The sequence below is a fragment of the Lithobates pipiens genome, unplaced genomic scaffold (assembly GCF_037356315.1).
Source record: "Lithobates pipiens isolate NorthernLeopardFrog02 unplaced genomic scaffold, aLitPip1_a1.2 Scaffold_18, whole genome shotgun sequence".
In the NCBI taxonomy this organism is placed as follows: domain Eukaryota; kingdom Metazoa; phylum Chordata; class Amphibia; order Anura; family Ranidae; genus Lithobates; species Lithobates pipiens.
Window position 1 is genome coordinate 123,936,612 of NW_027507758.1, and position 25,558 is coordinate 123,962,169.

General features: G+C 42.3%; 1 protein-coding gene across 5 annotated transcripts in view; it reads left to right on the top strand.

The window, feature by feature from the left end:
* The window catches only part of SANBR (SANT and BTB domain regulator of CSR), a 70,492-nt gene that overhangs the window by 32,892 nt on the left and 12,042 nt on the right, over window positions 1-25,558 (top strand). For 2 of the 5 annotated variants that reach the window (XM_077486063.1, XM_077486067.1), the window contains 12 exons: window positions 230-390; window positions 2,186-2,272; window positions 2,359-2,469; window positions 5,407-5,530; window positions 9,699-9,851; window positions 11,583-11,719; window positions 11,800-11,899; window positions 12,925-12,957; window positions 14,779-14,878; window positions 16,007-16,101; window positions 25,269-25,294; window positions 25,388-25,461. In XM_077486063.1, the coding sequence (XP_077342189.1) occupies window positions 230-390; window positions 2,186-2,272; window positions 2,359-2,469; window positions 5,407-5,530; window positions 9,699-9,851; window positions 11,583-11,719; window positions 11,800-11,899; window positions 12,925-12,957; window positions 14,779-14,878; window positions 16,007-16,101; window positions 25,269-25,294; window positions 25,388-25,461 (1,201 nt within the window). The remainder of the gene's footprint in view (window positions 1-229; window positions 391-2,185; window positions 2,273-2,358; window positions 2,470-5,406; window positions 5,531-9,698; window positions 9,852-11,582; window positions 11,720-11,799; window positions 11,900-12,924; window positions 12,958-14,778; window positions 14,879-16,006; window positions 16,102-25,268; window positions 25,295-25,387; window positions 25,462-25,558) is intronic. The other 3 variants (XM_077486064.1, XM_077486065.1, XM_077486066.1) reach the window with 3 other exon arrangements.

Sequence of the window (25,558 nt, forward strand, 5' to 3'; positions counted from 1 at the left end):
TTTTTTCTTTTAATTTCACCTGGTGATCTTGCCTAGGAATCTGTCTATTTTGTATACAGCGCTTTTTGGAAGTGACTTTCCAATTTTAATATACCCTGGATATATTTACCTCTTCTGTTTAACTTCTCACTATTCAAATATTGCTTGATTTCTCTGCTCATACGTGCATGGCAGTTAAACCCAAATCATATTTTTTATTTGTTGTTCTCTTTACTCTTTCTTTGTATAGGTGGAGGCATGCATAAATTACTGTCACAAGAACATGAGTGCCATTGTAGCGACCCCGTGCAATATGAACTGCATTAATGCCAACTTATTAACCAGGATCACTGATCTCTTCACTCATAATGAGGCAGATGATATAAAAGACAGGAAAGACAAATTTAAGAGGTATAAATAACAACATAACACAAATGTAAATGTAGTTGACTTTGCATAAAGCCAGGTGGCATTGATTTTTTTTTTGGGGGGGGGGGGGGGTAGTTAATTGCTTATTGCTTTTCAGCTATCCTGGGCAAAAATTAAAGGACAATGTTAATGTTAATGTTTTAAAATCCTTGTTTCTGTGTATAGTTAGTATTTATATGTACATAGGGCAGCTATATGTGGTTGTTTTGTGTGTGTTCCTCCTATTTAGAAATGCTGTATAGTTACTATGACATTTGTTCTCTCTGTCAATGTAAAGCTGGCCATACACTGATCAAATGCGGTCGGTTCAACAAGGACCAGCCGAATTTTGATCAGTGTGTGATCATCCCTGCTCAACCGTAGTCAATCGAACAAAGGGACATGTTGGAATATTTTCCTTGATCAGCAGCTGCAGCCAGTTAGCTGCAGCCAACAATCGGTCTGGTAGACAACTTTGTTTATATTATATTGTATGTGTCTGTGGAGCAGCTTGGAAGGTAAAATACGTTTGCAGCCTGTTGTGGGGTCCCCCCCCACTGGTGCTCCTGCTGCAGTCAGTCAAATGCTGTGCATCTGCCCCATGGCATACAGTTTGCAGACTCAGAAGGGGAGGAGCGGACAGTGCCGGCGGGGACCTCAGAAGAGGAGGTTCGAGGCTGCTCTTTACAATACCATTGCATGGAGCAGGTATGTATAAGATGTTTATTATTTTAATTAAAACATTGTATTTAGAAACGCTAGTTTTTATTTACTTTGAATTTTTCAATCAACTCTTCACTGCCTCTGCTATCAGCCAATACTTATTTTTCTAGAGTTGGAGAAAGTGTGCAAGATTTAGAACACCTGTAAATTTTATTGCCATCTGTGTGCCTATTGGGTAGATCTGACTTCACTATTTGTCCACTGTAACCTGGAGAGAAAGAAAGGGTAAATCCAAAATTCTACAGTTGTCATCAGAACAGGCATAGATTGGTATGTTCAAGTGGAAACACTTGTTCCATTAATAACTGTCAGAGGTGGAATTTCGCCTCAGTTTGGGGGAGACATTGACTTTCTGTAGTGTTTCTGGGGACAGGGATAACAGAGAGGTTGCCCTGATGGAGATTCTAAACCTCCTCACTCTACCCAAAAAAAAGGTTATGTTGAGTTAAGCCCCATACACACTATCAGATTTTGTGCTGATCTTTTCCTTCAGATTTACCAAAACCATATAATATGAGGTCAAACCTTAGAAGTTTCAATTGGTATACAATCAGGTAGGCCCTTGCACTACATGGTTTTGGTAAATCTGAAGGAAAAAATCAGCAGAAAATCTGATAGTGTGTATGGGGCTGTACACTTTAACCTTTTTGCTGAAAAACTTTAACCTTGCCCATGTAGGATAAACCAACCATATCTCTGCTCTGACCCCCTTATACTCAACCTGACCAGCATTTCCTGGCCACTCTTTCCTCCTCTGCAGCTACTACTGACATTACCATTGTTGGTGACCTCACTCTCCCCAGTCATATAACAGTTCCTGGATCTAGTGATTGGCTGCTTGGCATGAGCCTTGTCACAGGGAAGGTGGCCACATGGTCCACCATACCCAGAAGTATGGACAGCTGCAGAGTAGAGGAGGCAATGATAAGCTGAGTGTAAGGAGATCAAGGAGGCCCTGCATGTGCAAGGTGGCACTGTCCCTTTAGACTTCCACCTATCAGCAAGTAGAACCAGGGAGAACTTTTTTTTAGCTTGTCTTTTAGCATTTTGTAAGTGTATGGTTTTTGTTTTACAGCAAAATATTCTGCAAAAAAATAGAAAGACTTTTTGATTCAGAGTTTAAGAACCCAGATTCTCCATCGAATGCTTCAACTTTGTACAGGTAAGCACTTATGTCAAACATAAATGTTAGATTCTTTGCTGTAAACAGCAGCTATGGAGATCAGCAATGTAAATATTCTCTTGTAGGTGCTGTTTATGTAAGAAGCTGTTGACAAAGGAAGCAGAGCAGAAGATTGCCTGTCTACCTGGAAAAATCAACATCGACCAGTATGGAAATATTGTTTATTTTCACGTAAGGTTTGTACATTTCAATTTCAGATTTTTTCATCTTTTTTTTGCCCCCTTCAGAAATAAGCCAAGGTTGTAAGATTTCTGCATATGTATGAGACCGGCTACATAAAGATCTCATGCTTTTCTTGTTCATCCAGGCATCAATGTCAGATAGGCCGCGTACACACGGGCGGACTGTTCGCCCAACTTTGTCCGTCAAACAGTTTCGGCAAACAGTCCGCTCAAAATTAGCATGGACGGACATGGCCACACACGACGAACGAACAGTTTGCTGAAACCGTGCGCGATGACGTGAACGGCACGTACGACGGGACGAAAAATACGACGTCCTATACACTGCATTATAACTTTCGGCGTGTAAATCCTTTCTGAGCATGCGCGGAACTTAGTTTGACGAACAAGCCTACACACGGGCGGACTGTTCGCTCAAACAAGGTTTCAGCGGACAGTTTTACGGAATTTCCGAAAAACCTTGTTCGTCAAACTGTCCGCTGAAACTGTCCGCTGAAAGCCCACACACGAGCGGACTGTCCGCCCAAACACTGTTCAGCGGACAAAGTTGGGCGAACAGTCCGCCCGTGTGTACGCGGCCATAGAGTTTTGTAGAATACTTTAGCTGAGTATTCATTTTGGAAGTACATTTTTATACGTGTTATTTTAGAGAGCTTGAGATCACTGCTTGTGCTGTTTGCATACTGAAGGAGCAATGACATATGCTTAGTTACCGTTAGGACAAATCCAATTGTTGTTTTCATTGGCTTTGTGTGATTAGACAGCTAAATTTGCCACCCATATATGAAAAGAATGGGCCAGTTTAACCTGACTTGGGTTTGAATTCTGACAAAACTCTGATATACACAATTAGGGCCAAATTCTAATGAACTAAACTCTGCTGAACTTCCATATTTTTTAGGGCTCCTTCACTCCAGGGGGTGTGTCTGAGCACATGTGCTTTATTGTGCATTACTATGCTTCCCATTTTAAGGCAGCCCATTCATTTCAATAGGCTGCCCTATGTGTGTGTGTGAAACGTGAAACAAAAGTTGCTGGCACAACTTTTAAACTCTCTACACACAAACAGGGTACTGCACAGGGTTTCTAGATGTGTGGGGGTACCACTGGGAAATAATGGCACATGTGCGTGTCTGAAAAAGGCAACGCATTTTTGTGCAGTGCAGGAAAACATAAGCTTTTGCACTCGTTACTGTACCTGGTGTGAACAAGTTTTTAGGGGACACAAGACGACTTGTACCATAATTTCATTTGTGTGCCAATGTAGTTATGAAGTTATATATAATCAATTAGAACATTGCAGTCAAGTTAGATAGACCTGTACACTTTCTGAATGTTGCAGATTAGATCCGAACTCTTTATTTGCTGATAGGCAACATGTAAATTGGCATTTTGAAAGTTTTATCTCTTTTAGCTTAAAAAGAAACTGATCTGATCAAAAAGTGCTTAAGGTATTACCTGTGCTAAGTTGCACATACTACCTTCAGATAGTTTGTTAGCCCTTGTACACACGGTCGGACATTCCGACGGAAAATGTCTGATCGGACCATGTTGTCGGATAATCCGACTATGTGTGGGCTCCATCGGACTGTTTCCGTCAGAATATCCGACGGACAAAGTTTTAGAGCTGGGCTATATAACTTTCCGACAACATGATCCGATCGGACTTTGTCCGATTGTGTGTAGAGAATTCCGATCGGACAAAGTGCCACACATGCTCAGATCAAATTCCTAGACCAAAGCTATTGGCTACTAGCCTGAACGTAGTCCCGTCGTAACGATATAACATGTTATGTACGATCGGATTTTCCGACAACTTTGTCCGACCGTGTGTCTGCAACACCAGTTTCGGACAAAATCCGTCAGACAAAATCCTATGGATTTTGTTGTCGGAATGTCCGACCGTGTGTACAAGGGCTAAGTCTTTGAATTAATCCTTCTGTTCCCATGGTGCCATGTTTATCATAGGCACAGGCTATACACAGGGCATATCTGCTTGAGACTCTACTGCCCTCCTGGGGCTAAGACATTTGGCAGTTGAATGTCAAGGGATTGCCTTATCCCTAAAGGCCCGTACACACGATCGGATTTTCCGACGGGAAATGTTGGATGTGAGCTTGTCGGCAGTAAGTTCGACCGTGTGTATGCTCCTTCGGACAATTGTTGTCAGACTTTCCGCCAACAATTGTTGGCTATTGTGTTCTCAGATTTTCTTCAAACAAATGTGTGTTGTCGGACTTAAGTCGTGTGCACTTAAGTCCACCGGACAAAAGTCCAATGTACAAACACGCATGCTCGGAATCACGGACGAGCCGGAAGTGCTCAATCTTGTAAAACTAGCATTCGTAATGGAGATATCACATACGTCTTGTACGTCACTACATTCGTAATTGTTGGACAACATTTGTGTGACCGTGTGTATGCAAGACAAGCTGGAGCCAACACCCTTTGAACAAAATTCCACGGTTGTTGGAAAGTCAGATTGCATGTACGAGGCTTTAGAGTACAGAGATTAACATATAAGTGTAGTTTCAAAGTGCACTTATCTTTTTTACCCCCCTTTACTATGCTAAACTGGCAAGTCAATAGGAGGGGTTGGTACATTTTCCAAAGGGTGGCAGAGGCAAGCACCCAACATGAATTTTAGATTAAACACTGATATAGCTGTAAAAACATTTCCCATAATGTGCTTCTCATTTAATCATTAGACGTGTGACACTGTTTAAAAAAAGAGATGGACATTTTGCAGAGTGAACTAATATTAGATCCAGCTGGTGACAGCTGTTTGTCTACAGTGTGACTCTACAGTGTGAATTCTTCCTGCCGACAGGGTGAGAATAACGTCTGGTTGTATAAAGTGTTGTTCTAAAATCAGATTTGGACCGACAATAACATATATCATAGATTCACTTTTTTTTCTTGAATTTACAGAGATAAAAGCTGGGACATTCATGAATACTTGACAAGTTCATTTGAGGAACTTAAATCCTGGAGGGATGTTTACTGGCGTTTGTGGGGAACTGTAAACTGGCTGACTTGTTCCAGGTGTAAGCAAGTGAGTGCCTATGGAGGAGTACTACAAATTCAACAACTTGGAGTGCCACAGTCTACATGACTTCAAATAGGAGCATATAACATGCACATAAATATACATATAAAAATACACATAATGTGCAAAAAAGTTTAAACAATAGAACACACATGCAAGTGGCAAAAACAGAGGTTTTTATTGCTGTTTGTGACCTCGCTGGAGGGATTCACCCTCTCCTGAGATATGACCACACAAGAATAAAGAGGAAATTGGGTGGACTTATTCCAGTGACAACTAATGCCGCAAACACATTTTTTTAAATTTACAAAACTGATGTTGGTTTTAGTTACTGTATTTTGTAATATAGCCTAAAGCCCCATACACACGATCAAACAATCCGGTGGAAACGTCCGGCGGACTTCAGACAATCCGCCCGTGTATGGGCTCCGGCAGACTTTTTTTACCCAAAAGTCCGGCGGACTAAGATTGTAGTTTTACACATCAATCTGTCCGCAGACAATACGGCCGTGTGTGTGCTAGTCCGCCGTACTTTTGAAATGAACGGACTTTTCCCGCCCGGAGAAAAGTCCGCTCATTTTGAGCGTGGCTCCAGGTAGCCGGGACTAGCGAAGGATGCGTCGCTGGCCCCGTCATCTGGTATGGACTTAAAGGGGAATCCCTACGCCGAAAAAACGTCCCATATCATATAAGATATAAGACCCTTATCCGAACATGCTACCCGGCCGGCCAGGAAAGGGGGTGGGGACAAGCGAGCCGTACCAGGCCACGTGCCCTCAACATAGGGGGGGGTTCATTGGGGAAGGGGGGGGCCGCGCGGCCCCCCCACCCCAAAGCACTTTGTCCCCATGTTGATGAGGACAAGGGCCTCTTCCCAACAACCCTGGCCGCTGGTTGTCGGGGTCTGCGGGCGGGGGGCTTATCGGAATCCGTGAGCCCCCTTTAATAAGGGGGCCCCCAGATCCCGGTCCCCCCACCCTATGTGAATGTGTATGGGGTACAATGTACCCCTACCCATTCGCCTGTGAAAAAAATGTAAAAAAACACAACACATGAGGGCTAAAATAGTTTATTGCACAGCTCCGGGGGTCTTCTTCCGTCTTCGGGGGTCTTCTCGCCGGACTCCTCCGCTATCTTCTGCTAGCTCTTTTACTAGCGGAGGAGCCCAGCTTTCTTCTTCGCCGCCGCCCTCTTCTTCCGACTTCGGGTCTTGTCCTCCTCTTCGGGGGTCTTGTCCCCCTCTTCGGTTCTTCTTGCCGGGCCACCGCGCCTTCTTCTAGCTCTTTTTCTCTGGTCACAATGACAGGGACGCGGCGTGCAGCGACTTATATAGGGACATCGCCGGATGATGTCCCCGCCCATTATGATCTCACAATCCCAGAGGATGCTCATCAACATGGGGACAAGGTGCTTCGGTGTGGGGGGGCCGCGCGCTCGTCCCCACCCCCTTTCCTGGCCGGCCAGGTAGCGTGCTCGGATAAGGGTCTTATATGGACCTGGGGGGACCCCCACGCCGTTTTTTCAGCGTAGGGATTCCCCTTTAAGTCCATACCAGGTGATGGGGCCAGCGACGCCTCCTTCGCTGGTCCCGGCTACCTGGAGCCACGCTCAAAATGAATGGACTTTCCTCCATGTGTGTGGGCGAGTCCGTTCATTTCAAAAGTACGGCGGATAGTCCGGCGATACAGCGTATAGTAGTCCGCCGGACCTAGTCCATCGGAAAAAGTGCCGTGTGTGGGCAGGTAGCTCGTTCGGAAAGTCCGGCGGTTTGTCCGCCAGACTAAGTCCGCCGGATAGTCTGATACGTGTGTATGCGGCATAAGGCTGGTTCATATCTGTGCAGTGCAATTTAGGTGTGTTGCGTTTTAGTAACAAACAAAATGACCCCATCCCCACCTATAACTGGCCTTCACAGCAAGGAGCACAGGGAAGGGCAACGCATGCAAGACAAAACCAGAGATATTCCCAGCTCAACTCACCAACCAGTCTGCTTACCAACCAAATGAACCTCTCTAATGCCACGTACACACGGTCGGAGAATCCGTCGGAATGCGTCTTATCGGACCGTGTCGTCAGATAATCCGACTGTGTGTGGTATGCATCGGATTGATTCCGTCCGAATCTCCGTCGGACCCAATTTTCCAACATGTTGGAAATATTTCCCGACCAACTGGGCCGGTCGGACATATTCTGATCATGTGTAGAGAATTTTGATCGGACCAAGTGCCACGCATGCTCAGATCAAATTCCTACATCAAAGCTATTGGATACTAGCCTGAACGTAGTCCCATCGTAACGAAATTACGTCATCACGTTCTGAAAAATTGGATTTTTCGCCAACTTGGCCCGACCGTGTGTATGCAACAGTTTCGGACAAGATCCGACGGACAAAATCCGACAGGCAAAATCCAACGGATTGGGTTGTGGAAATCTCCGACCTTGTGTACGTGGGCTAACAGTATACATTAAAAACAGAGGTTTAGTTAGCACACATTTGCAAACTCATGTGTAAGCTGCAGGGCCACTTAACAGCACTCTATATTACCTGCATTACAAACCCTTCTAAATTTCTGAGATTCTCTACAGTGGAAGACACACTGGATACCTTTGCTGCCATTGTGCTATGTGCTGGGTGCCTCGCAGCTTACGTATGCGTTTGCAAGTGTGTGCTAAATAAACTCCTGTTTTTAACGCATACTGTTAGACAGATTAATTTGGTTGGTAAGCAGACTGGTTGGTGAGTTAAACCTGGAATTTCTCTGGTGTTGTGTTTTAAACTTTGTCCAGCATGCATTTTTATGAAAGCTCATCAAAGATGCAGCAAACCCATAGAAGGCACAGGTGTGAATGGGACCTAAATCTCATTTAGTGCTTCATACAGAAAATTGCAGCACTGTGTATGCTAAGGAGCAATCAAGTAAACATACTAATGTTGCAAAGTCATTCCAGCAAAATGTTTAGTTTGTAAAAGTCCTGTTTGTACATTTGGTAAACTGTCAGTAGTGCTACCGGGCTGGTCACTTAGCAGAGTGTGTATGATCTTACACAGCAGTATGAATCCATCTCTACATCAGTTGCCAAGATATTATCAGGTGCATCAGGGAGGGCTTACTTTAATAAGAAAATAAGGTACCTCCATTGACTATTGTATATTTTATATCCAGTTCATATTACCCTGTGCTAACAAAAATTTGGGAAATTTGTTGTGGAGCTCCTTAGAAAAATGCTAGTTACCTGTCATCCTAAACTAATGGGTTTGTTAATATTTCTGTTCTGACTTCATTAACATTGCTTGCTGCATAATTATTCCAGTAACACAAAAGTACTGAGGTCAGACAATAAAGACGAGTGTTAAACAGGCCATAGATAACTCAGATTTCTTTCCTTCCACCACAGGTTGATTCTCTTGATTCCTCCATTGTTGATGGGGGAATATCTCCCCTCGAGCTACTGTGTTCTTTCGGCTGGGGAGCGCGGGGAGCCTTCCTGGCCAGCAGAATACAGTGACTACTGCTAGTGGCTATAGCCGCCGACAGTAATCCAAATGTAAAAAATCTGACAGGCTGGTTGTACTGAAGTCGATCGATGGCTTGACTTGGGTACAATCAGGCTGCCCACAAATGGATCGAGTCTCAGCCAGGCCCTGCTGAACCATCCGAATTTCGATCCATATATGGCCAGCTATAGGCAACTTATATTTGCAGAAGGAGGTAATCAATGGCAGCCTACTATTTCTCACAAAATTTACCCTTTAAGAAGAGTTAAGGAGGGGCCATGCTAAGATCTGTAGAACATAGACTGTGACCATATAATTTTTCTTTGTTTAGCCAGTAGGCTCAATAAAAAAGGGAAAAACTGTTTCCTCCATCCACAGGAACAAGGTAGATGAAGAATTCCCTCTCCGGGACATTGTTTTCTGCAAGTTGCACACGCCACTGTCAGAATGCACTGAACAGCAGCTGCAGCTGATTGATGATCAATTTCAGTTGAGCAGGGGAACCCACACACTGATTAAATTCGATCAGTGTATGGTCAGCTTTAGAGTCCCAAAAAATGTTGATATGCCAGTCCACCCAAGAATAGTTATCAGTATTTGACGTACTTATCCTTTATTTTACAGCTGTATTATGAACTAATAAGCTATTATAATACTTTTTGTTTGCTGCGTTTCTAGACATTCCTGTGTAATGAGCTGTCACATTGCCAGTACCACCCCGAGCCTGCTGTTTACCCCAGCGCTGCAAGTTCCTTGGATTCTCCAGGCACTGGATTCTACCCATGTTGTAACCAGAAGGTCCTCAGATTCGATCCCACCCAGCTTCCAAAGGTTGGATTTATTGTACTAATATTTTTCTGTTCTACTGTGTAGAACTAGGCTCTGTATCGTATCATATGGGTAGGTTTTGACCAGGGAAAGACCTTTCTGTAAACATGCTTAATTAGGACAAACCAATCAGGCTAAAAACCCTCACACTGCCTTATTACCTCTTTCGTTGGTAGCTGCCCTACAAGGTGTTTATAGCCTTGATGCAGAAACTCCCTATATCCTTACATGGGGACTTAATTTAACTTTACACGTAAGTCTCATTCTACTCTATGGGAAGTTTTGGCACAGACACTGATAGCTCGGGTCAAGATTCAGACATTAAAAACACCACTGGAGAACACCATTATCAAAAAAAAGTGATTTAAGCACATGGGGAGAGGGGAGGCAAGGAAGTGGTTAGGGGGTTAGTGAAGGGGGTAGGGGAATTTTAACGTAAACTTGTCTTTTAAAGTGTGTTTATGTTACAGAAAAGGGATGTATGATGGCTTATATGTGTAACAACATTGATTGACCAAATGTATTCAACTGTTTTCCTTAGATTAGTGATGCTTGCCGTAGTTTAAAATCAGCAGGACTGTGTAAAAATCCTCTCATGTTGACCTTGATTGCCATATATTCTCAGCTGTGTTAGTTATACACAGTTGCATGAAAAGTTAATAGTTTGTGCAGTGCATGCTGTTAGTGCATAATTTTAGTACTTTGTTAGCCAGCAGGTAAAGTTTAAGACCCCTTTCACACCACACCGCCGATAGCGTGGGCGGTAAAACGCCGCTATTTTTAGCGGCGTTTTGCGGCGCATTTCGGCCACTAGCGGGGCGCTTTTACCCCCGCTAGTGGCCGCAAAAGGGTTAAAACTGCCGGCAATATGCCGCAATAGCGGCGTTTTGCCGGCGGTATTACAGCGCTGCCCCATTGATTTCAATGGGGAGGAGCGGTAAACACACCGCTCCTTCACCGCTCCAAAGAAGCTGCTGGCAGGACTTTTTTCTGACGTCCTGCCAGCGCACCGCTGTAGTGTGAAAGCCCTCTGGCTTTCACACTACAGACAATGGTGCAGCTTCTTTAGGGCGTTTTGCAGGCGCTATTTCTAACGCTATAGCGCCTGCAAAACGCCCTGGTGTGAAAGGGGTCTAAATGTTGACAAAATATAAGTCATCCTAGTTATGGAACTGCTTTTATTACATCTGAAGGACCTCAGTTCAAAAAGGTTGTGGAATGAGACCCCCAAAACAGCATTCTTTCAAACAGTATGATCCTCAGAGGCTGTAATACAATGTATACTGATGTTACTGCCTGCTCACAATTTAATGCAGACTCTGTGGTTGCTTACTGTATATATACAGCATAATTTGGGTCCTTCAGTCAATCCAGTACCATAGAAAAAGGCTACTGATTAGGGGGTTATAAATTCAGTTTTTTTTGTTTTTTTATATATATACATGATTTATATAGCGCCAACAGTTTACGCAGCGCTTTACAATGTATAGGGGGGGGTGGGGGACAACACAATTACAGTACAGTTCAATACAAAAGGTACAGGAGGGCCCTGCTTGTGGAGCTTACATTGTAAAGGGAGGGGGTGGTGGTACAAAAGGTAATAGCTGCAGAGAATGATTTGATGTGGGAGGCCATGGACCATTATTTTGACATGGACCTGTTAACATTTACAGTAGATCTTCCTTTGCCTACCTATGTTTAGTTCTTAAATTATATCAATTACTTATCTTCTAGGGCTGCAAAGTGAGGGACCATATTGTTGGTTTGTCAGAAGGGGATGATGCACCAAAGAGTTCTTCTACAGACTTACTAACAGATCTGTTACAGAGAAGGCATATTATAGTTGTACCTTTTTCTAATGACTTGAATGGGTAAGAAATAACCTCCCTCCAAATACATTTCTCATATACTATTACTGAACACTTATAAATCCAAATGCTCTTATCTACAGGGACTCTGGAATTACGCTGAGTCAAGACAAGAGTCTTGAATGTGATGTCCAGTTGGAACCGAGCTCTGCAAGTGCTCAGAAGGCTGCAGAAATCAATGCTGTGAGTTTGTCTTTTTATGTAAAACAGAAATATGTGCTGACTAAAATAATGGATAACAGTGTGGAAACACTCCAAAGAAAAGCAGTATACCGGGGGACCTTTAAGAACCAAGTGCCTTTCAAATGTAACTACGTGATTTTCAGTCGGGTACCCTTTGGTTGCAAAATCCTATCCCTGTACAGCAGTCTACACAAAAGCTATTACAAATACTTCTTAATACCAACCTATACTCCACTGAAACGTTTAAAGTCTTGCCTAAGAGCAAGTAACACTTGATGGCGTTTTTTATAGAGACATTCCTCTTCTTTGCCCCTCTGTGGTTTACATTTTTTTTCCTAAACCTGAGCTCCTGGTTTGGTGCCAGCACTGTCCAGAAGCAACACGGGTGCAGCATTGAAAAATCATCACAACCAATAGACTCCCTTTCTTCTAAGATCTGTTGGCCAAGGGTGAGTTCTGTATTCAGAGAGCCTCCATTGATATCCTAATTGATGTCCTACCAAAGTTTACATGGCAATTACCAAATGTCTATGGATACCTCAAGCTCAGCATTACTAAGCCTAGTCTTTCTTTGATAACTCCAGTGGTGAGATATTTATTTTCCCACCCTACTCCTGTGGCCAATCTAAAGCCAAATCAATTTGCCACGTTTCCCTAATGGATTCTCAGTAGAGTAAAGAAATATGTGGGTAATCCAACTATGAGAGAGTGACACCTTCATGAAGACCTTGAGGAATTGGGTATAGGTATGTGTTTTTATGAGTTCTTGGCATTGAAGTATCTGAAAGTTTAAATTAACTGGCAGGTGATCAATAGCACTAGTGCCCACACAAAAAAAAATGGTTTGCATGCAGTTGTCTTTGTATTCACTTTTGATACTACCCAGAGAAAACATAAGTATGTTGTTTTTCGTTAATATCCTGGAATAAAATAATCTCAACACAAAGTATATATTTTTCAGCTAATCTAAGTTATCTCCTCCTTTCATGTTTTTTGTTTCCTCTGTATATTCCTCTCATGGCTAGTTTCTTTTACTAAAAAACTTCACCCTACAATTGGTAAGTATTCTCCCGACTTCTCTTTTATATTTACACCTGGACATTTTACTGTGATGTCATTAATGAATGTGCCATGTATGAAAGTACTAATGAGTACTGTTTAGCTGGGAAGTGGCAATTTACCCAGCCATAAAAGCATTCAAACTAACAATATTGACAAAGCGGTAGCCCTTTGCAGTACTTGCATAAATGACTACCTTTAAGTGATTTAGGTATGATTGGTGTTTGTGGTATTTAAAAAAAAAAAAGTCCCTCTGTAATCGTGAAAGCATGACCCATTTTCTAAACGTTAAGCACCCGTAATACTGGGCCCCAGAATAGACAAGACTGATTTCATTGTAACACATCATATTTTGAACTGAAAGCAAAAGCTTCGGCTTGATTGGTATATATTAGGCACTTGCATTTGGCACTCATTTACAATAGACCAGTTCTCCTGGTAAAGATGTTGGGATCACAGGTGTTCAGAATTTTCCTTTAGAAACAAATCATTTTTAAAGCATTTTTTTTATTTATTTTTTACCTTTTCTGTATTTTTATCACTTTTAAGATATGTTTGCGATTGATTTCAGTTCCTAATGTATTACAGCTTACACACACACACACACCTACTCTGTGGCAAAGCTAGGCAGAAGTAACCTAATCTACTAGTTGGTTATTTGAACAGTGGGGAAACCAAAGCACTGGGAGAAAACCAATGAAGGGAAGCTCAATCTACAAAGTTGTAATTTTAAGTTAGCAGTGCTAGCCACTGTTCCTCTATGCTGCCATAAAATATAAATAAACTCACACATGTGCCTATCCTACCTTTAAACTTTATTGGTGACAGGTTGAGTTGAGATCCCAATATATCATTCCTAGAAAAGATGGTCATCAGACATTGTTTTGTGGAGGCAGCATAGATTACATTTCAGTGGCAGCTATAATCATTCAGGTCAATCTTTGTCCATTCAGATAAATATTTTTTAGTTATAAGTTCTGCGCTCCTGTGTGAACCCCTACACTATGCAGCTGTACTAATTATCAGTGAGATTATAACAGAAATATTAATTGTGTATTAAATACGCTATACACTGCAAATGCTTTTTATCTGTGCTGGTTTAGACTACAATTTGCAATGGTGGTTTTATGTTGTTTCTATATCTAATAAACCTATACTGTATGTCGTTTTGCAATATGGAAGCCTCTCATAGTCTTTTGTTTGTGATTCTCTGAGATGGAATACCTATGAGGCACATTGGAGAAACATAGGGGTATATAAGGGAGCTTTGTGAATTGTCAGTATCTAAAGTGCACTATGACTATACGTATTTTATAAGTGGGTCAACATAACCTGGTGAGTTTGAATTCCTTGGGGGAGCACATTTTGGATTCTACAGTTTGCATTTTTACTTTTATCCATTGGAGTGAAAGGACTGTCCTATAGATTTTTGTTTTGAGATGTGGTTGCATTATAATGATGATATATGAACATCATGTAATTTGGGTTCATTTATTATTCGGACATGATGTTAAATATTTTTGTAGTGATTTATGTTGCATAAGAGTTTTATGTTTATTTTGTACACATTTTCATTTGGAAACAGTTTAGGCATACTAGCCATTTCTATTCATGTATTTATTAATTTGTTCATTTTATATAAATGATTCAGATAAATAGTGTTAACTGAGCTACCCTAGGTGCAGGCTTGTGTCGCCAAAAGCTTACTGCACCTAGTTTTGAGATCTATGCCAGCATTTGTGATATTTGTGTGTGTGTGTGTATGTCCCAATGTTCACATTCCTATGGTTGTACTTTAATCAAGACATGTCTTCTTCTAGAAGCAACAGTCATTACTATCAGAAGAGGAAGATTATACTACTGGATCTGAGGTGACTGAAGATGAGGTTGGAGATGAAGAAGAAGTGTCAAAGAAGAAAGGTAGACTTGGTATACTGTTAAATGTCATTTAACGTCAATGACACAGCTATTTTAGCTTTTGCATTGTTTAATTTAGTATTTCATATTTTTGTATAAAATTTAAAGTGTCCATGTAATCAGTGTCCATGTAAATGAGATGCATATGAATTGCCAATAAGCTGTGAGAAATCCTTGATCCATAGACATAATATCAGTGTCTTCTGATTTGGCTGAACCAAACAAGTTTGAGTGGAAGACAGTGCTGGACTGGTGCCGCTCGAGGCTGCCTAGCGGCAAGTTACTGTGTGGAGGGTATCGAGGTAATTGCTTCCAATGGATTGTTTCCCAATGGTAGGTGGTGGTTGATAGACTCTGTTGAGGTCTAGGGCTGCTACCTTTCTGGTAACTACAATGGAGGCGTTACCATGGGGTAAACTTGGGCAATTGGAGAGGAGCACACAATGTTCAAAAAACTCTCACTTGATGATATTTATAGTTTATTGGCTATAGGTTTTTATCATGTTTCTTTCTCTCTATTTACAGTACTAGTCCTAAAGAAGGGGGAGGTAATTCCCTTGAAATGTGTTAGCTTTATTTGTTTACTTTTATCTTCCATAAACAACTATAAAACTCAGCAAGTGAGACTCTTTTTTGGACAGGCACTCCTCTGCAATCGCCCTTATTATGCCTACGGCACACACTGATAATCATTATGATGGGTATATGCTTGATCGAAGGAATTGACAGCTTTTTTTTTTTCAATCACTATTAACAACTCATCAGAATCTAAATGCCTGGATAGTTTCTGGAGTGTGTTTCAGTGTTTGGAAGCACACCTTGTACTTTAGAGATGCCAGTAGGAATCCAACAAACCCAATAGTGTACTCTTGCTTTTAGCTGAGAAGCGATCAAATTCACTGCTTAGCTTTGAGTGCAAGCGTTGGGCTTGATTTTTTATTTCCGCATGAATTAAAGCCCTTTGTGGTCACCAGGGATCATCCTTCAGCCTTGTTTATCAACATTCCTGTTAATATTCTTACTAATTCTACAGTATGATGCGTGGGATCAGTGTTTTTATTTTATTTTATTATTATTATTTGAAATTAAAATTTTAATGAAATGACCTTACTTAAACACAACTCTGTTTAGCAGGGAGAAAAGAGAAACCAAAGAAGTTCAGTAGGCAACCCAAAAAACAAGTATCTTCACCTAGTATTCATAAAAAAGAAAAAACACAAGAAAAGGTAAATACTTGATCCTGTTCTTCATTTCCATATTGCTCTGTAACACTGAAGCATCCTTTTAACATGACATTCTAAGCCTGTGAACTTACTACCATCAGTTAAACTAGCCATAGACAAGAAGATTACTTAGCTGGTGTGACAACTGTCCATGCTTACTCAGAGCTCCAAGTTCCACCATGTTCTTCTCTAAACTATGTAAAGTGATGGATGCTTTTTACTTATCCTTAGCTTCCAGGCTGCAGAGACTTTCAATATGTCCAAAAAATGGTTCCAAAGGTGCAAGGAATGCTAGGGGGTGACTCTCTTGGGAACCATAGTTAGAGTACAGTATCATATTATTATTATTATAATCCAGGATTTATATAGCACTGACGGTTTATGCAGCTCTTTACAAATTGAGGGTAGACAGTACAACAAAAAAAAGTCGTTAAAACAGTAGGAATCATTAGAGCTTACAATCTAAGAGGGAGGGTCAAGAGATGCAAGTGGTAATAACTGTGGGGGGATGTGCTGATGGAGAAAATAATGTACAGTTGTTAGGTGGGGCCAGATAGGCTTCCCTGAAGAGATGTGTTTTCAGGAATCTTCTGAAAGTGAACAAAGTAGGAGATAGTCAGACATATTTGGGTGGCACAGTGGTGTAGTGGTTAGCACTCTTGCCTAGCAGTAAAAAGGGTCACTGGTTCAAATCCCAACCATGACACTACCTGCCTGGAGTTTAAATGGTCTCCCTGTGCCTGCGTGGCTCTCCTCTGGGTACTCTGGTTTCCTCCAACACTCCAAAGACATGCAGGTAAGTTAATTAGTTTCTGTCCAAAATTGGCCCTAGTATATGAATGGGGACCTTGGATTGAGGGTGGAGACCGATTTGAGTGTGCAATGTACAGGGATTGGGACAATTGTAGACACTCACTCAGGTTGGACTGGTATCTTTATTCAACCTTACTAACTATGTAACTATATTGGGGTAGAGCATTCCAGAGGAGGGGAGAGGCTCAGGAGAAATCCTGGAGACAATCATGGGATGGGGTGACAAGGGAGCTAGAAAGCAGGAGATCCTGGGAGGAATGAAGTTCAAAGAGTTTGGAGAAGAAGGGGAGTAAGGAGATGGGACTTAGGTTGTGAAGATTGATGGAGTCCAGTGAGGACTTTTTAAGGATGGGGGTCACTAGCGCATGTTTTAGAGAGTTGGGGAAGATGTCAGAACGGAGGGAGAGGTTAAAGATGTGAGTTAGAGAGTGTAGAATAGAGTCAGAAGGTGAGTGTAGCATTTGCGAGAGAGCAGGATCCAGGGGGCAGGTGGTTAGATGGGTGTTAGAAAAAAGTTCAGCAACCTTGTTAATATCAGCAAGGTTGAACGTGGGACGTAATGACTGTACCTGTTTAAATGGGGTGTTAAGTGGGGGAAGTTTCTGTGCATTGGAGATCTCCTCATTAATTGTATCAATCTTATATTTGAAGTGATTGGCGATCTCCTGGGAAGTGAGGGAGTTAGTGGGTAGAGGCAGTGGAGGACAGAGTAGAAAGTTAAAGGTAGAGAGTAGTTGACAGGAGCTAGATGAGAATGTGTTAATGAGAGTAATAAAATAGGTCTGCTTTGGCAGTAAGGAGGCAGGAATAGTATTTTAGGAGAGCAGATTTATATTGGTTGAAGTCTTCCTGGGACTTAGACTTACACCACAGACACTCAAGAGTGCGGCTACATTTTCTGAGGCTTCTGGTGTTGTCTGTTTGCCAGTATTTTAGTGGTCGGTGCCTGATTAGCAGGTAGGGAGGGGGCGAGCTTGTCTAGGGAGGAGGACAGTGAACTGATGGAAGTGGCTAGATTGGAGCAGGACAGGGTTGACATTTTGTCATTTAGATGGTCAGTAGCAGAGTAGAGAAGAGAAGGGTTGAGGTGGCAAAGGTGAAGTGAGAGGAGGTGGAAGATAGGGAGAGAGCGAAACTAATAAGGTGGTGATCAGGGAGTGGGAGAGAATTGTTGGAGAGGTTGCACGGAGCGTATAGATAGGAGAAGACAAGGGCAAGGGTGTTGCCATTGGAGCGTGAAGGAGCTTGTATCCATTGCTTCAGGTCAAGATATGAGGTTAGCCCGAGAAGTTTAGAAGCAGTAGTAGTATTAGCATTAACAGGGATGTTGAAGTCGCTGAGAATGATTGTGAGGATTTCAGAAGAGATAAAGTAGGGTAGCCAGGCAGAGAAGTCATCAAGGAAGGTTGATACCAGTCCAGGGGGCCGGTAGATGACAGCAAGTCTTAGGCCGCGTACACACGGGCGGACTGTTCGCCCAACTAAGTTCATCAAACAATCCGACAAACAGTCCGTTCAAAATTAGCATGAACGGACTTGACCACACACGATGAACGAACAGTCCGCTGAAAACGTGCGTGATGACGTGTACAGCACGTACGACGGGACTAGAAAAACGACGTCCTATACACTGCAATGCAACCTTCGGCCGTGTAAACCCTTTCTGAGCATGTGCGATATTTAGTCCGTCCAACTTGCCTACACACGAGCGGACTGTCCGCTGAAACCAAGTTTGGACGGACAAAACCAAGTTTGAACGGACTGTCTTACGGAAATTCCGTAAGACTTTGTTCGTCAGACTGTCCGCTGAAACAGTCCGCTGAAGCCCACACACGAGCGGACTGTCCGCTGAAACACTGTTCAGCGGACTAAGTTGGGCGAACAGTCCGCCCGTGTGTACGCGGCTTAAGGCCGCGTACACACGGGCGGACTGTTCGCCCAACTTAGTTTGTCAAACAATCCGACAAACAGTCCGCTCGAAATTTGCATGAGCGGACTTGACCACACACGATGAACGAACAGTCTGCTGAAAGCGTGCGCGATGACGTGAACGGCACGTACGACGGGACAAAAAATATGACGTCCAATACACTGCAATGCAACCTTCGCCGTGTAAATCCTTTCTGAGCATGCGCGAAACTTAGTTTGTCGAACAAGCCTACACACAAGCGGACTGTCCGCTCAAACCAAGTTTCAGCGGACTGTCTTACGGGAATTCCGAAAAACTTTGTTCGTCAGACTGTCCGCTGAAACTGTCCGCTGAAGCCCACACATGAGCGGACTGTCCGCTGAAACACTGTTCAGCGGACAAAGTTGGGCGAACAGTCCGCCCGTGTGTACGCGGCCTTAGAGAAACAGGAGAAAATAGATGGATACAATCAGTGCTGTGACAAGGTCATCCAGCGCCCATGGCGAACATGTCAAGGTGTGCCTCCCTACCCTGTTTTATGCATGACCAATCATCTTACCCATACCTGATCATTATACTTATGTATGGCGTGCAGAGGTCAAGATTAGATAAATTACAAAAGGTCAGGAGCAAAAATAATGTACAGAGTGAAGCAGTCAGGAGTGGATAAAAGTACAGGGTGTAAGGGTATGGTTTATGTAATATACAATGTGCAGGAGTCAAAAGTGGGTAAACTACTAGTGCAGAGATAATGAGTATATACACCCTAGTGCACCGCAGTATCCCCTATGAGGCATTTCATGTATACAGTACACACAAACACAGATGTATCCATAAAGCCATTACAAAGTGTTTTGTAAACACACGTCATAACACGTTTTAATGTGTTATTGTAAATTGTTATTTCCTTATGCTTAATAAAATTCTATTGAGAAAAAAAAATTCTCAAATGCAGAACCCATTTATGTTCCTTCCTGACCCAAGTGTCTTCTCTGACATTATCATACATAATAAAGCCTGGAATACCTGGAAAATAAAACAAAATCCACCCTTGCAGTAGGGCCCCCGTACTGCATGGGTTAAATGCTCATTTAGTTTAGGGGCAGAGGATTAAGGTATAAATACTTAAAGGCTAGGTTCATTTTTAATTAAATGATAAGATATGCACATATTTTTGCTAGTAAAAAAAATTAGCATTTACTATTTTTTTAAAACAGTAGCCTACAAAGTATTGCACCCATGTTCAGCAGACCACTTGTGCAATGTCCGGCTCCTGCACAAACTGCCTTAAGCTCTGTGCCCATACCTCTTTACAAACTGTCATTGCAGAGCTGTAGGCCGTGTGAATTAAATACAGATGTGTTGATCAGTGTGCTTGCAGTTCATTTAGATTTCAAGTCTGCCTCCCGTAGTGGTGGACAGGACTTGTAGTCTTGCACAGCCATGCTGTTTTCAAAATGTGACAACAGGTGAGGGGAGAAGAACCTCTGCCTGCTGTTACACTGAAGGGGGGGGGGAGTCACTGAAGAGGTGAGAAGGTCAACTAGAACATGTTACATCCTGAATACTGGTGTAACATGTTCTAAAATGTGAATTTATCATTTAAGCTGGTACATATGTGAAGTCATTTGGTGCAGATAAATATTATTCAAGGGTGGTTACGGATTCCCTCTATCTATTGCTCCTATGTATTAACTTTTCTATTCCTATAGTTAGCTAGTCTATTAAAATTCTGATCACATGTTACTGTTGATATCACAATAATACAAGGTTAGCTATGAATCCAAGCACGCTAATAAAACAAAGTCTTATCTATTTCACAAGAAAATAGGAAACGCTAACATGAAAATACTAAAGGAAGATATTACAAAACAAACACCAACAGAACATATAATACAAGAATATCAAAGATACTTAACACAATGCTTTTCCCTTTTTACACATTCATTCAGACCCATTCTTAACCACTCCCACTAACCTCCCATCCAATGAGATATTGCCAAGAGGTAGTCCTTTTAATATATTATATTACTGTCTGTCCTGCTGTATTGGCCTCTAGGGGCAGCATTGTCCATGTATCATCACTGGGTGCCTGTTTGATCTTTGTCACCCACCGTCATCAATCATCCTGGCAGCCATGACTCCCTTTGAAGATTGCTTGCAGTGTATTGTAAGCAACAGACGTTCTGGAGCCAAGCATTCAGCTACAAAGCTCTGGAATGTAACTGGTTACATTCTAACTTGGGGTCATCTGCCTGTATCAACCAAGGAATAAAATACCAGAAATATCATATTAACCGCATGCCGACCAGCCGCCGCAGTTGTACTGCAGCAGCATGGTTCGGCTGCGCAAATCGCCATTATGCTATGTCGGTAGCATAAACAGCCACTAGGGCGTGCGCGCTCGCTCCCCAAGCCAATGCGAATACCCGGTGGGCACACGGAGAACCGGGAGCTGTGTGTGTAAACACACAGTTTCCAGTTCTCTGAGCAGTGACCTGCCAGATCGTCTGTTCATACAGAGTATGAACAGCGATCTGTTAGTTTCCCTGCACAGTCCCACCCCCCCTTCAGTTAGAATACTCCCTAGGATACATATTAACCCCTTCACTAACCCCTAGTGTTAACCCCTTCACTGCCAGTGACATTTTTACAGTAATCAATGCAATTTTAAACGCACTGATTGCTGTATTAATGCCAATGGTCCCAAAAATGTGTCAAAACTGTCCGACGTGTCTGCCATAATGTCACAGTCACGATAAAAATCGCTGGTCGCCACCATTACTAGTAAAAAAAAAAATATTAATAAAAATGTCATAAAACTATCCCCTATTTTGTAGACGCTATGACTTTTGCGCAAACCAATCAATATACGCTTATTGCAATTTTTTTCACCAAAAATATGTAGAAGAATACGGCCTAAACTGAGGAAAAAATATGTGGTCTGGTCTTTGGCCAGCCAAATGGTCCGGGGCTTAAGTGGTTAAACCATTTTGCCTTCCAACAACGTGCACAGTTTTTTTTTTTTGTTCATATTGCTGACTGATGAATCTGATTATTCTTGGCTGATGGTTCTTGCATCTACTCAAGTGATGTGGATGCAGAAATATGCAGGGACATTGTATTTTGACCCAGGGGACCCCCTGTCAGAATACACTTAGTGCTGCACTAGTGCTTGCACTGCCACTTGGCTGCAAGTCGCTGATTGAACAAGGTTTTCCAGCAGTCCTGTTCAACAGAAGCTGATCCAGTGATTGGCTTCTAACAGGGGATTAGCTAAACTACACTCAGATTGAAATTCAGCCAGTCCCTGCTGAACTAGACAAATCTCAAACTTTGTGTAGCCAGCTTTACCTTGTTCCTTGCACCAGCAGGCTTCCTCCAGTGCTGTGACTTGTCCCCTTCAGCTTCCAAGTTACTGGCTGTGGTCGCACTCCAGCCTCCATACAGGGTTAATGTTCCTGTCCTGTATGATATGTGATGTCATGGCTTTGAGTGGAGGAAGAGAGCACTGGAGCTGGCTGGAACATGGAATGAGGTACGTACACATACACTGCAAGGCTGGACTTTTTTTTTACTTTCCTGGAGTTGGCCCTATTATGCAATCACATTTATTGCTGTTTATACCTAAATATTTGAATAGGTTAGGAGGAATATACTGGGACCTCTGAGGTGCTACATAGACGTATTTCATATGCACATTTAGTGCCGGTTCCCACTGCTGCGATGCGGGAACGCTGCAACTCTACTGCAGGTTCCTGCATCACGTCTCCCGGCAGCAGTTCGCACTGCCCTATGCGAACTGCTTGGAGTGTCATTTAAAAGTTAATGATACCCCCAAATCAGTTTGCATATTACAGTCTGATTTGCAAGCTCAGGCAGGAATCGGATTTCATGGTGTGAACACCCATGCGATCCGATTCTGCTGCAGACCAAAAAAAGGGACCTGTATGAGTTTGGTCCGAATGCAATGCAAATTCAACCATACTATCTGTATGGCTGAAATCGCATCGCACAGAAATCGCATGTGATTTGCACTGCAGTGAGGTGCGAATCACATCCAATCTTGGACAACGTAGCAGTGGGAACTGGCCCTATATCTTATTTAAAAAGATGTGTATGTGGAATACATCTATGGAGCACCTCTGAGGTCCCAGTATATTCCTAACCTATTCAAGAAATTTACTCTCTCTCTTAGTAAACCTGCAATGCAAGGTGCAGGGCAGGTTTACAGAGGGCATAGTATAGGGTGGGAGGCAGAGAAGGTCAGGACTCACAGGGAGAAGGTTCAGTCTGCCATCTGTCCTCTCAGGAAAATGGGGGGGAGAGCTCTGCAGTGTGCTGGGCAGGAAGCAGCGATTGGTGCTCCTGTGTATTCGTCTCGTCTAGCTCCACCCACCAGTTCTGCAGCTCTTACTGTGAAAGCCCCAACTCAGCCAGTTACACTAACAGGATCCCAGGGAGAGAGTGGGGAGAGAGGGCGTTCTCCCTTTCTAAAAAGAGGAGTGCCCGCTGCCTCAGAGGAGTTCGGCAATCAGGAAGTGCGCATCTGCCACTCTCTTTTGGTGAAGGCTTTAGCGGCATCATGGAGCATAGGATAGTGATACTCTTCTGCCTGCTAACAACCCGCCCCCTCCCACACTCCGCCCGGGGCACCTGTCCCTCCCGCCCCTCCCTTGTACTGGCCCTGAATGCAATGTACCTCAAAAGAGGAGAGTGTTGGAGAGGTGAATATTATGTAATCTATAATGCTGTTAGGTATAATTTTATAACCAATTCCTCCAAAGCACAAGGCAGCTCAATGGTGGATATCATTTGTCATTATACAATTATATCTAGTTATGATAATTTGATATAGCTGTATATTGTGGGCCGATTCACAACTTTCTATTTCCAGGCAGCTAAATTCATATATTTTGCTGCATAAAATGCACTTCAAGTAGAAATACCTTTATTTATTTATTTTTTCTAATTTGCTGGTTCAAGTCTACGTGCTGCATTCTAATGTGACTAAGAAATATACCCATTAACAACTATGCATATGTCTTACCATACATGCTTCAGTGCACACAGAACATTCAGAATCCAGCTTTACACATACAGTAATATCTATTGTTTTCCTCTCTTAAGTTCTGGAAGGCTTTATTGTTAGATGTATTGGCATTGATACCCCAGATGTTGTTTTCTATGTCTTGATCACAGTTATAATAATTCTTTCCTAAAATCTCCTACTTCATATTTGCATACAATTATATACTGCCTAACATGATGAATTATATGATGGTGTTTAGGAGCAATTGGGAACATTAAAGTTCTTGAAGAGTAAACCCTATACTTGGAGGAAATGTGTTATGCCGTGTACACATGGCCGGACTTTGACAGCAAAGGTCCGACGGAACAAATCCGTAGGACAATGTGATTGTGTGTGGGCTTCATCGGACCTTTGCTGTCTAAAAATCAGACGGACTTTAGATTTAGAACATGTTTCAAATCTTTCCGACGGACTCGAGTCCGGTCGAAAAATCCATTCGTCTGTATGCTAGTCTGACGGACGAAAACTGACCCTAAGGCAGCTATTGGCTACTGGCTATGAATTTCCTTATTCTAGTCCGGTCGTACGTCATCACGGTCCAATCTGTCGGACTTTGGTGTGATCGTGTGTGTCCAAGTCCGTTCGTTCGGAAAGTCCGTCGGAAGTCCGGCGAAAGTCCGTCGGGAAAACCGTCGGACCTAATCTGCCGGAAAGTCTGGTCGTGTGTACACGGCATTAGAGGAATAGTAGTGTGGCAGGGCTTTCACGTCATGATACGATAATGTTTGTTGCACACAGATTACCTGGGTTATGACTATGGCTTTCAGAAACCTCTAACTTTAGGGATGGAAACAGGGCAAGCCCCAACTGAGCTGGCACTCACTCTTTGTTTAAAGAGCTTGATAAACTGAGAGTAATGTGATTTGATTCGGGAAGTTTGGGGGGAATTTTAATAAAACCAGAGAGTGCAAAATCTGGTGCAACTTTCAGGTATTATTGTCCAAGCCTAATTGAACAAGCTGAAATTAGAAGCTGATTGGCTACCATGCACAGCTGCATTATATTCTGAGTGCTCCAGTTTTAGTAAATCTCCCCCCAGTATGTATGTATAATTGTAAAAATAGATGAAATAATAAAATGAACCTTTATTGTGTAATCAGCATTATAGAATATAGAATAGCATTACTTAGTATTCATTTAAAGATAGTGTCCTCTTTCTCATAAATGTAAAAAAGAAAACAATGATTTAGGAATGATGAATCATTTTAACATTTCAGAAAGCAATCCAATTCAAGAAATTGCATTTTTTTAGTTTATCGAGCCTAATGCATTTTATGCTTTTAAAATATAATTTAGGAATGTAAAAGAATCCAGTACTAATGTGATCAAATAATACATTTTTCGATTTCTTAACAGTCATCTCGAGACTCATCTCCATTTACGTAAGTATTTTCAGCACATTATTCTCTTGAGTTTAAGCCTTAGAATGATATGTATGGTATATTTTGTTATAATCTGTTTTATCTGTTTAACAGGGTGAGTGTGCAGAGAAGTAAATGGGATGCATCTCGTTCTTTGAGGTTTAACCAAGATGCTCAGAGAGAAGAAGGTTTGTATGATTATCACATTTAGTGCTTAAAGGGAGAGTCCAGCTAAAACTGATGTTTCAGTTCTGAGTAGATCCTGGCCACCTTCTGTCTTCTTAA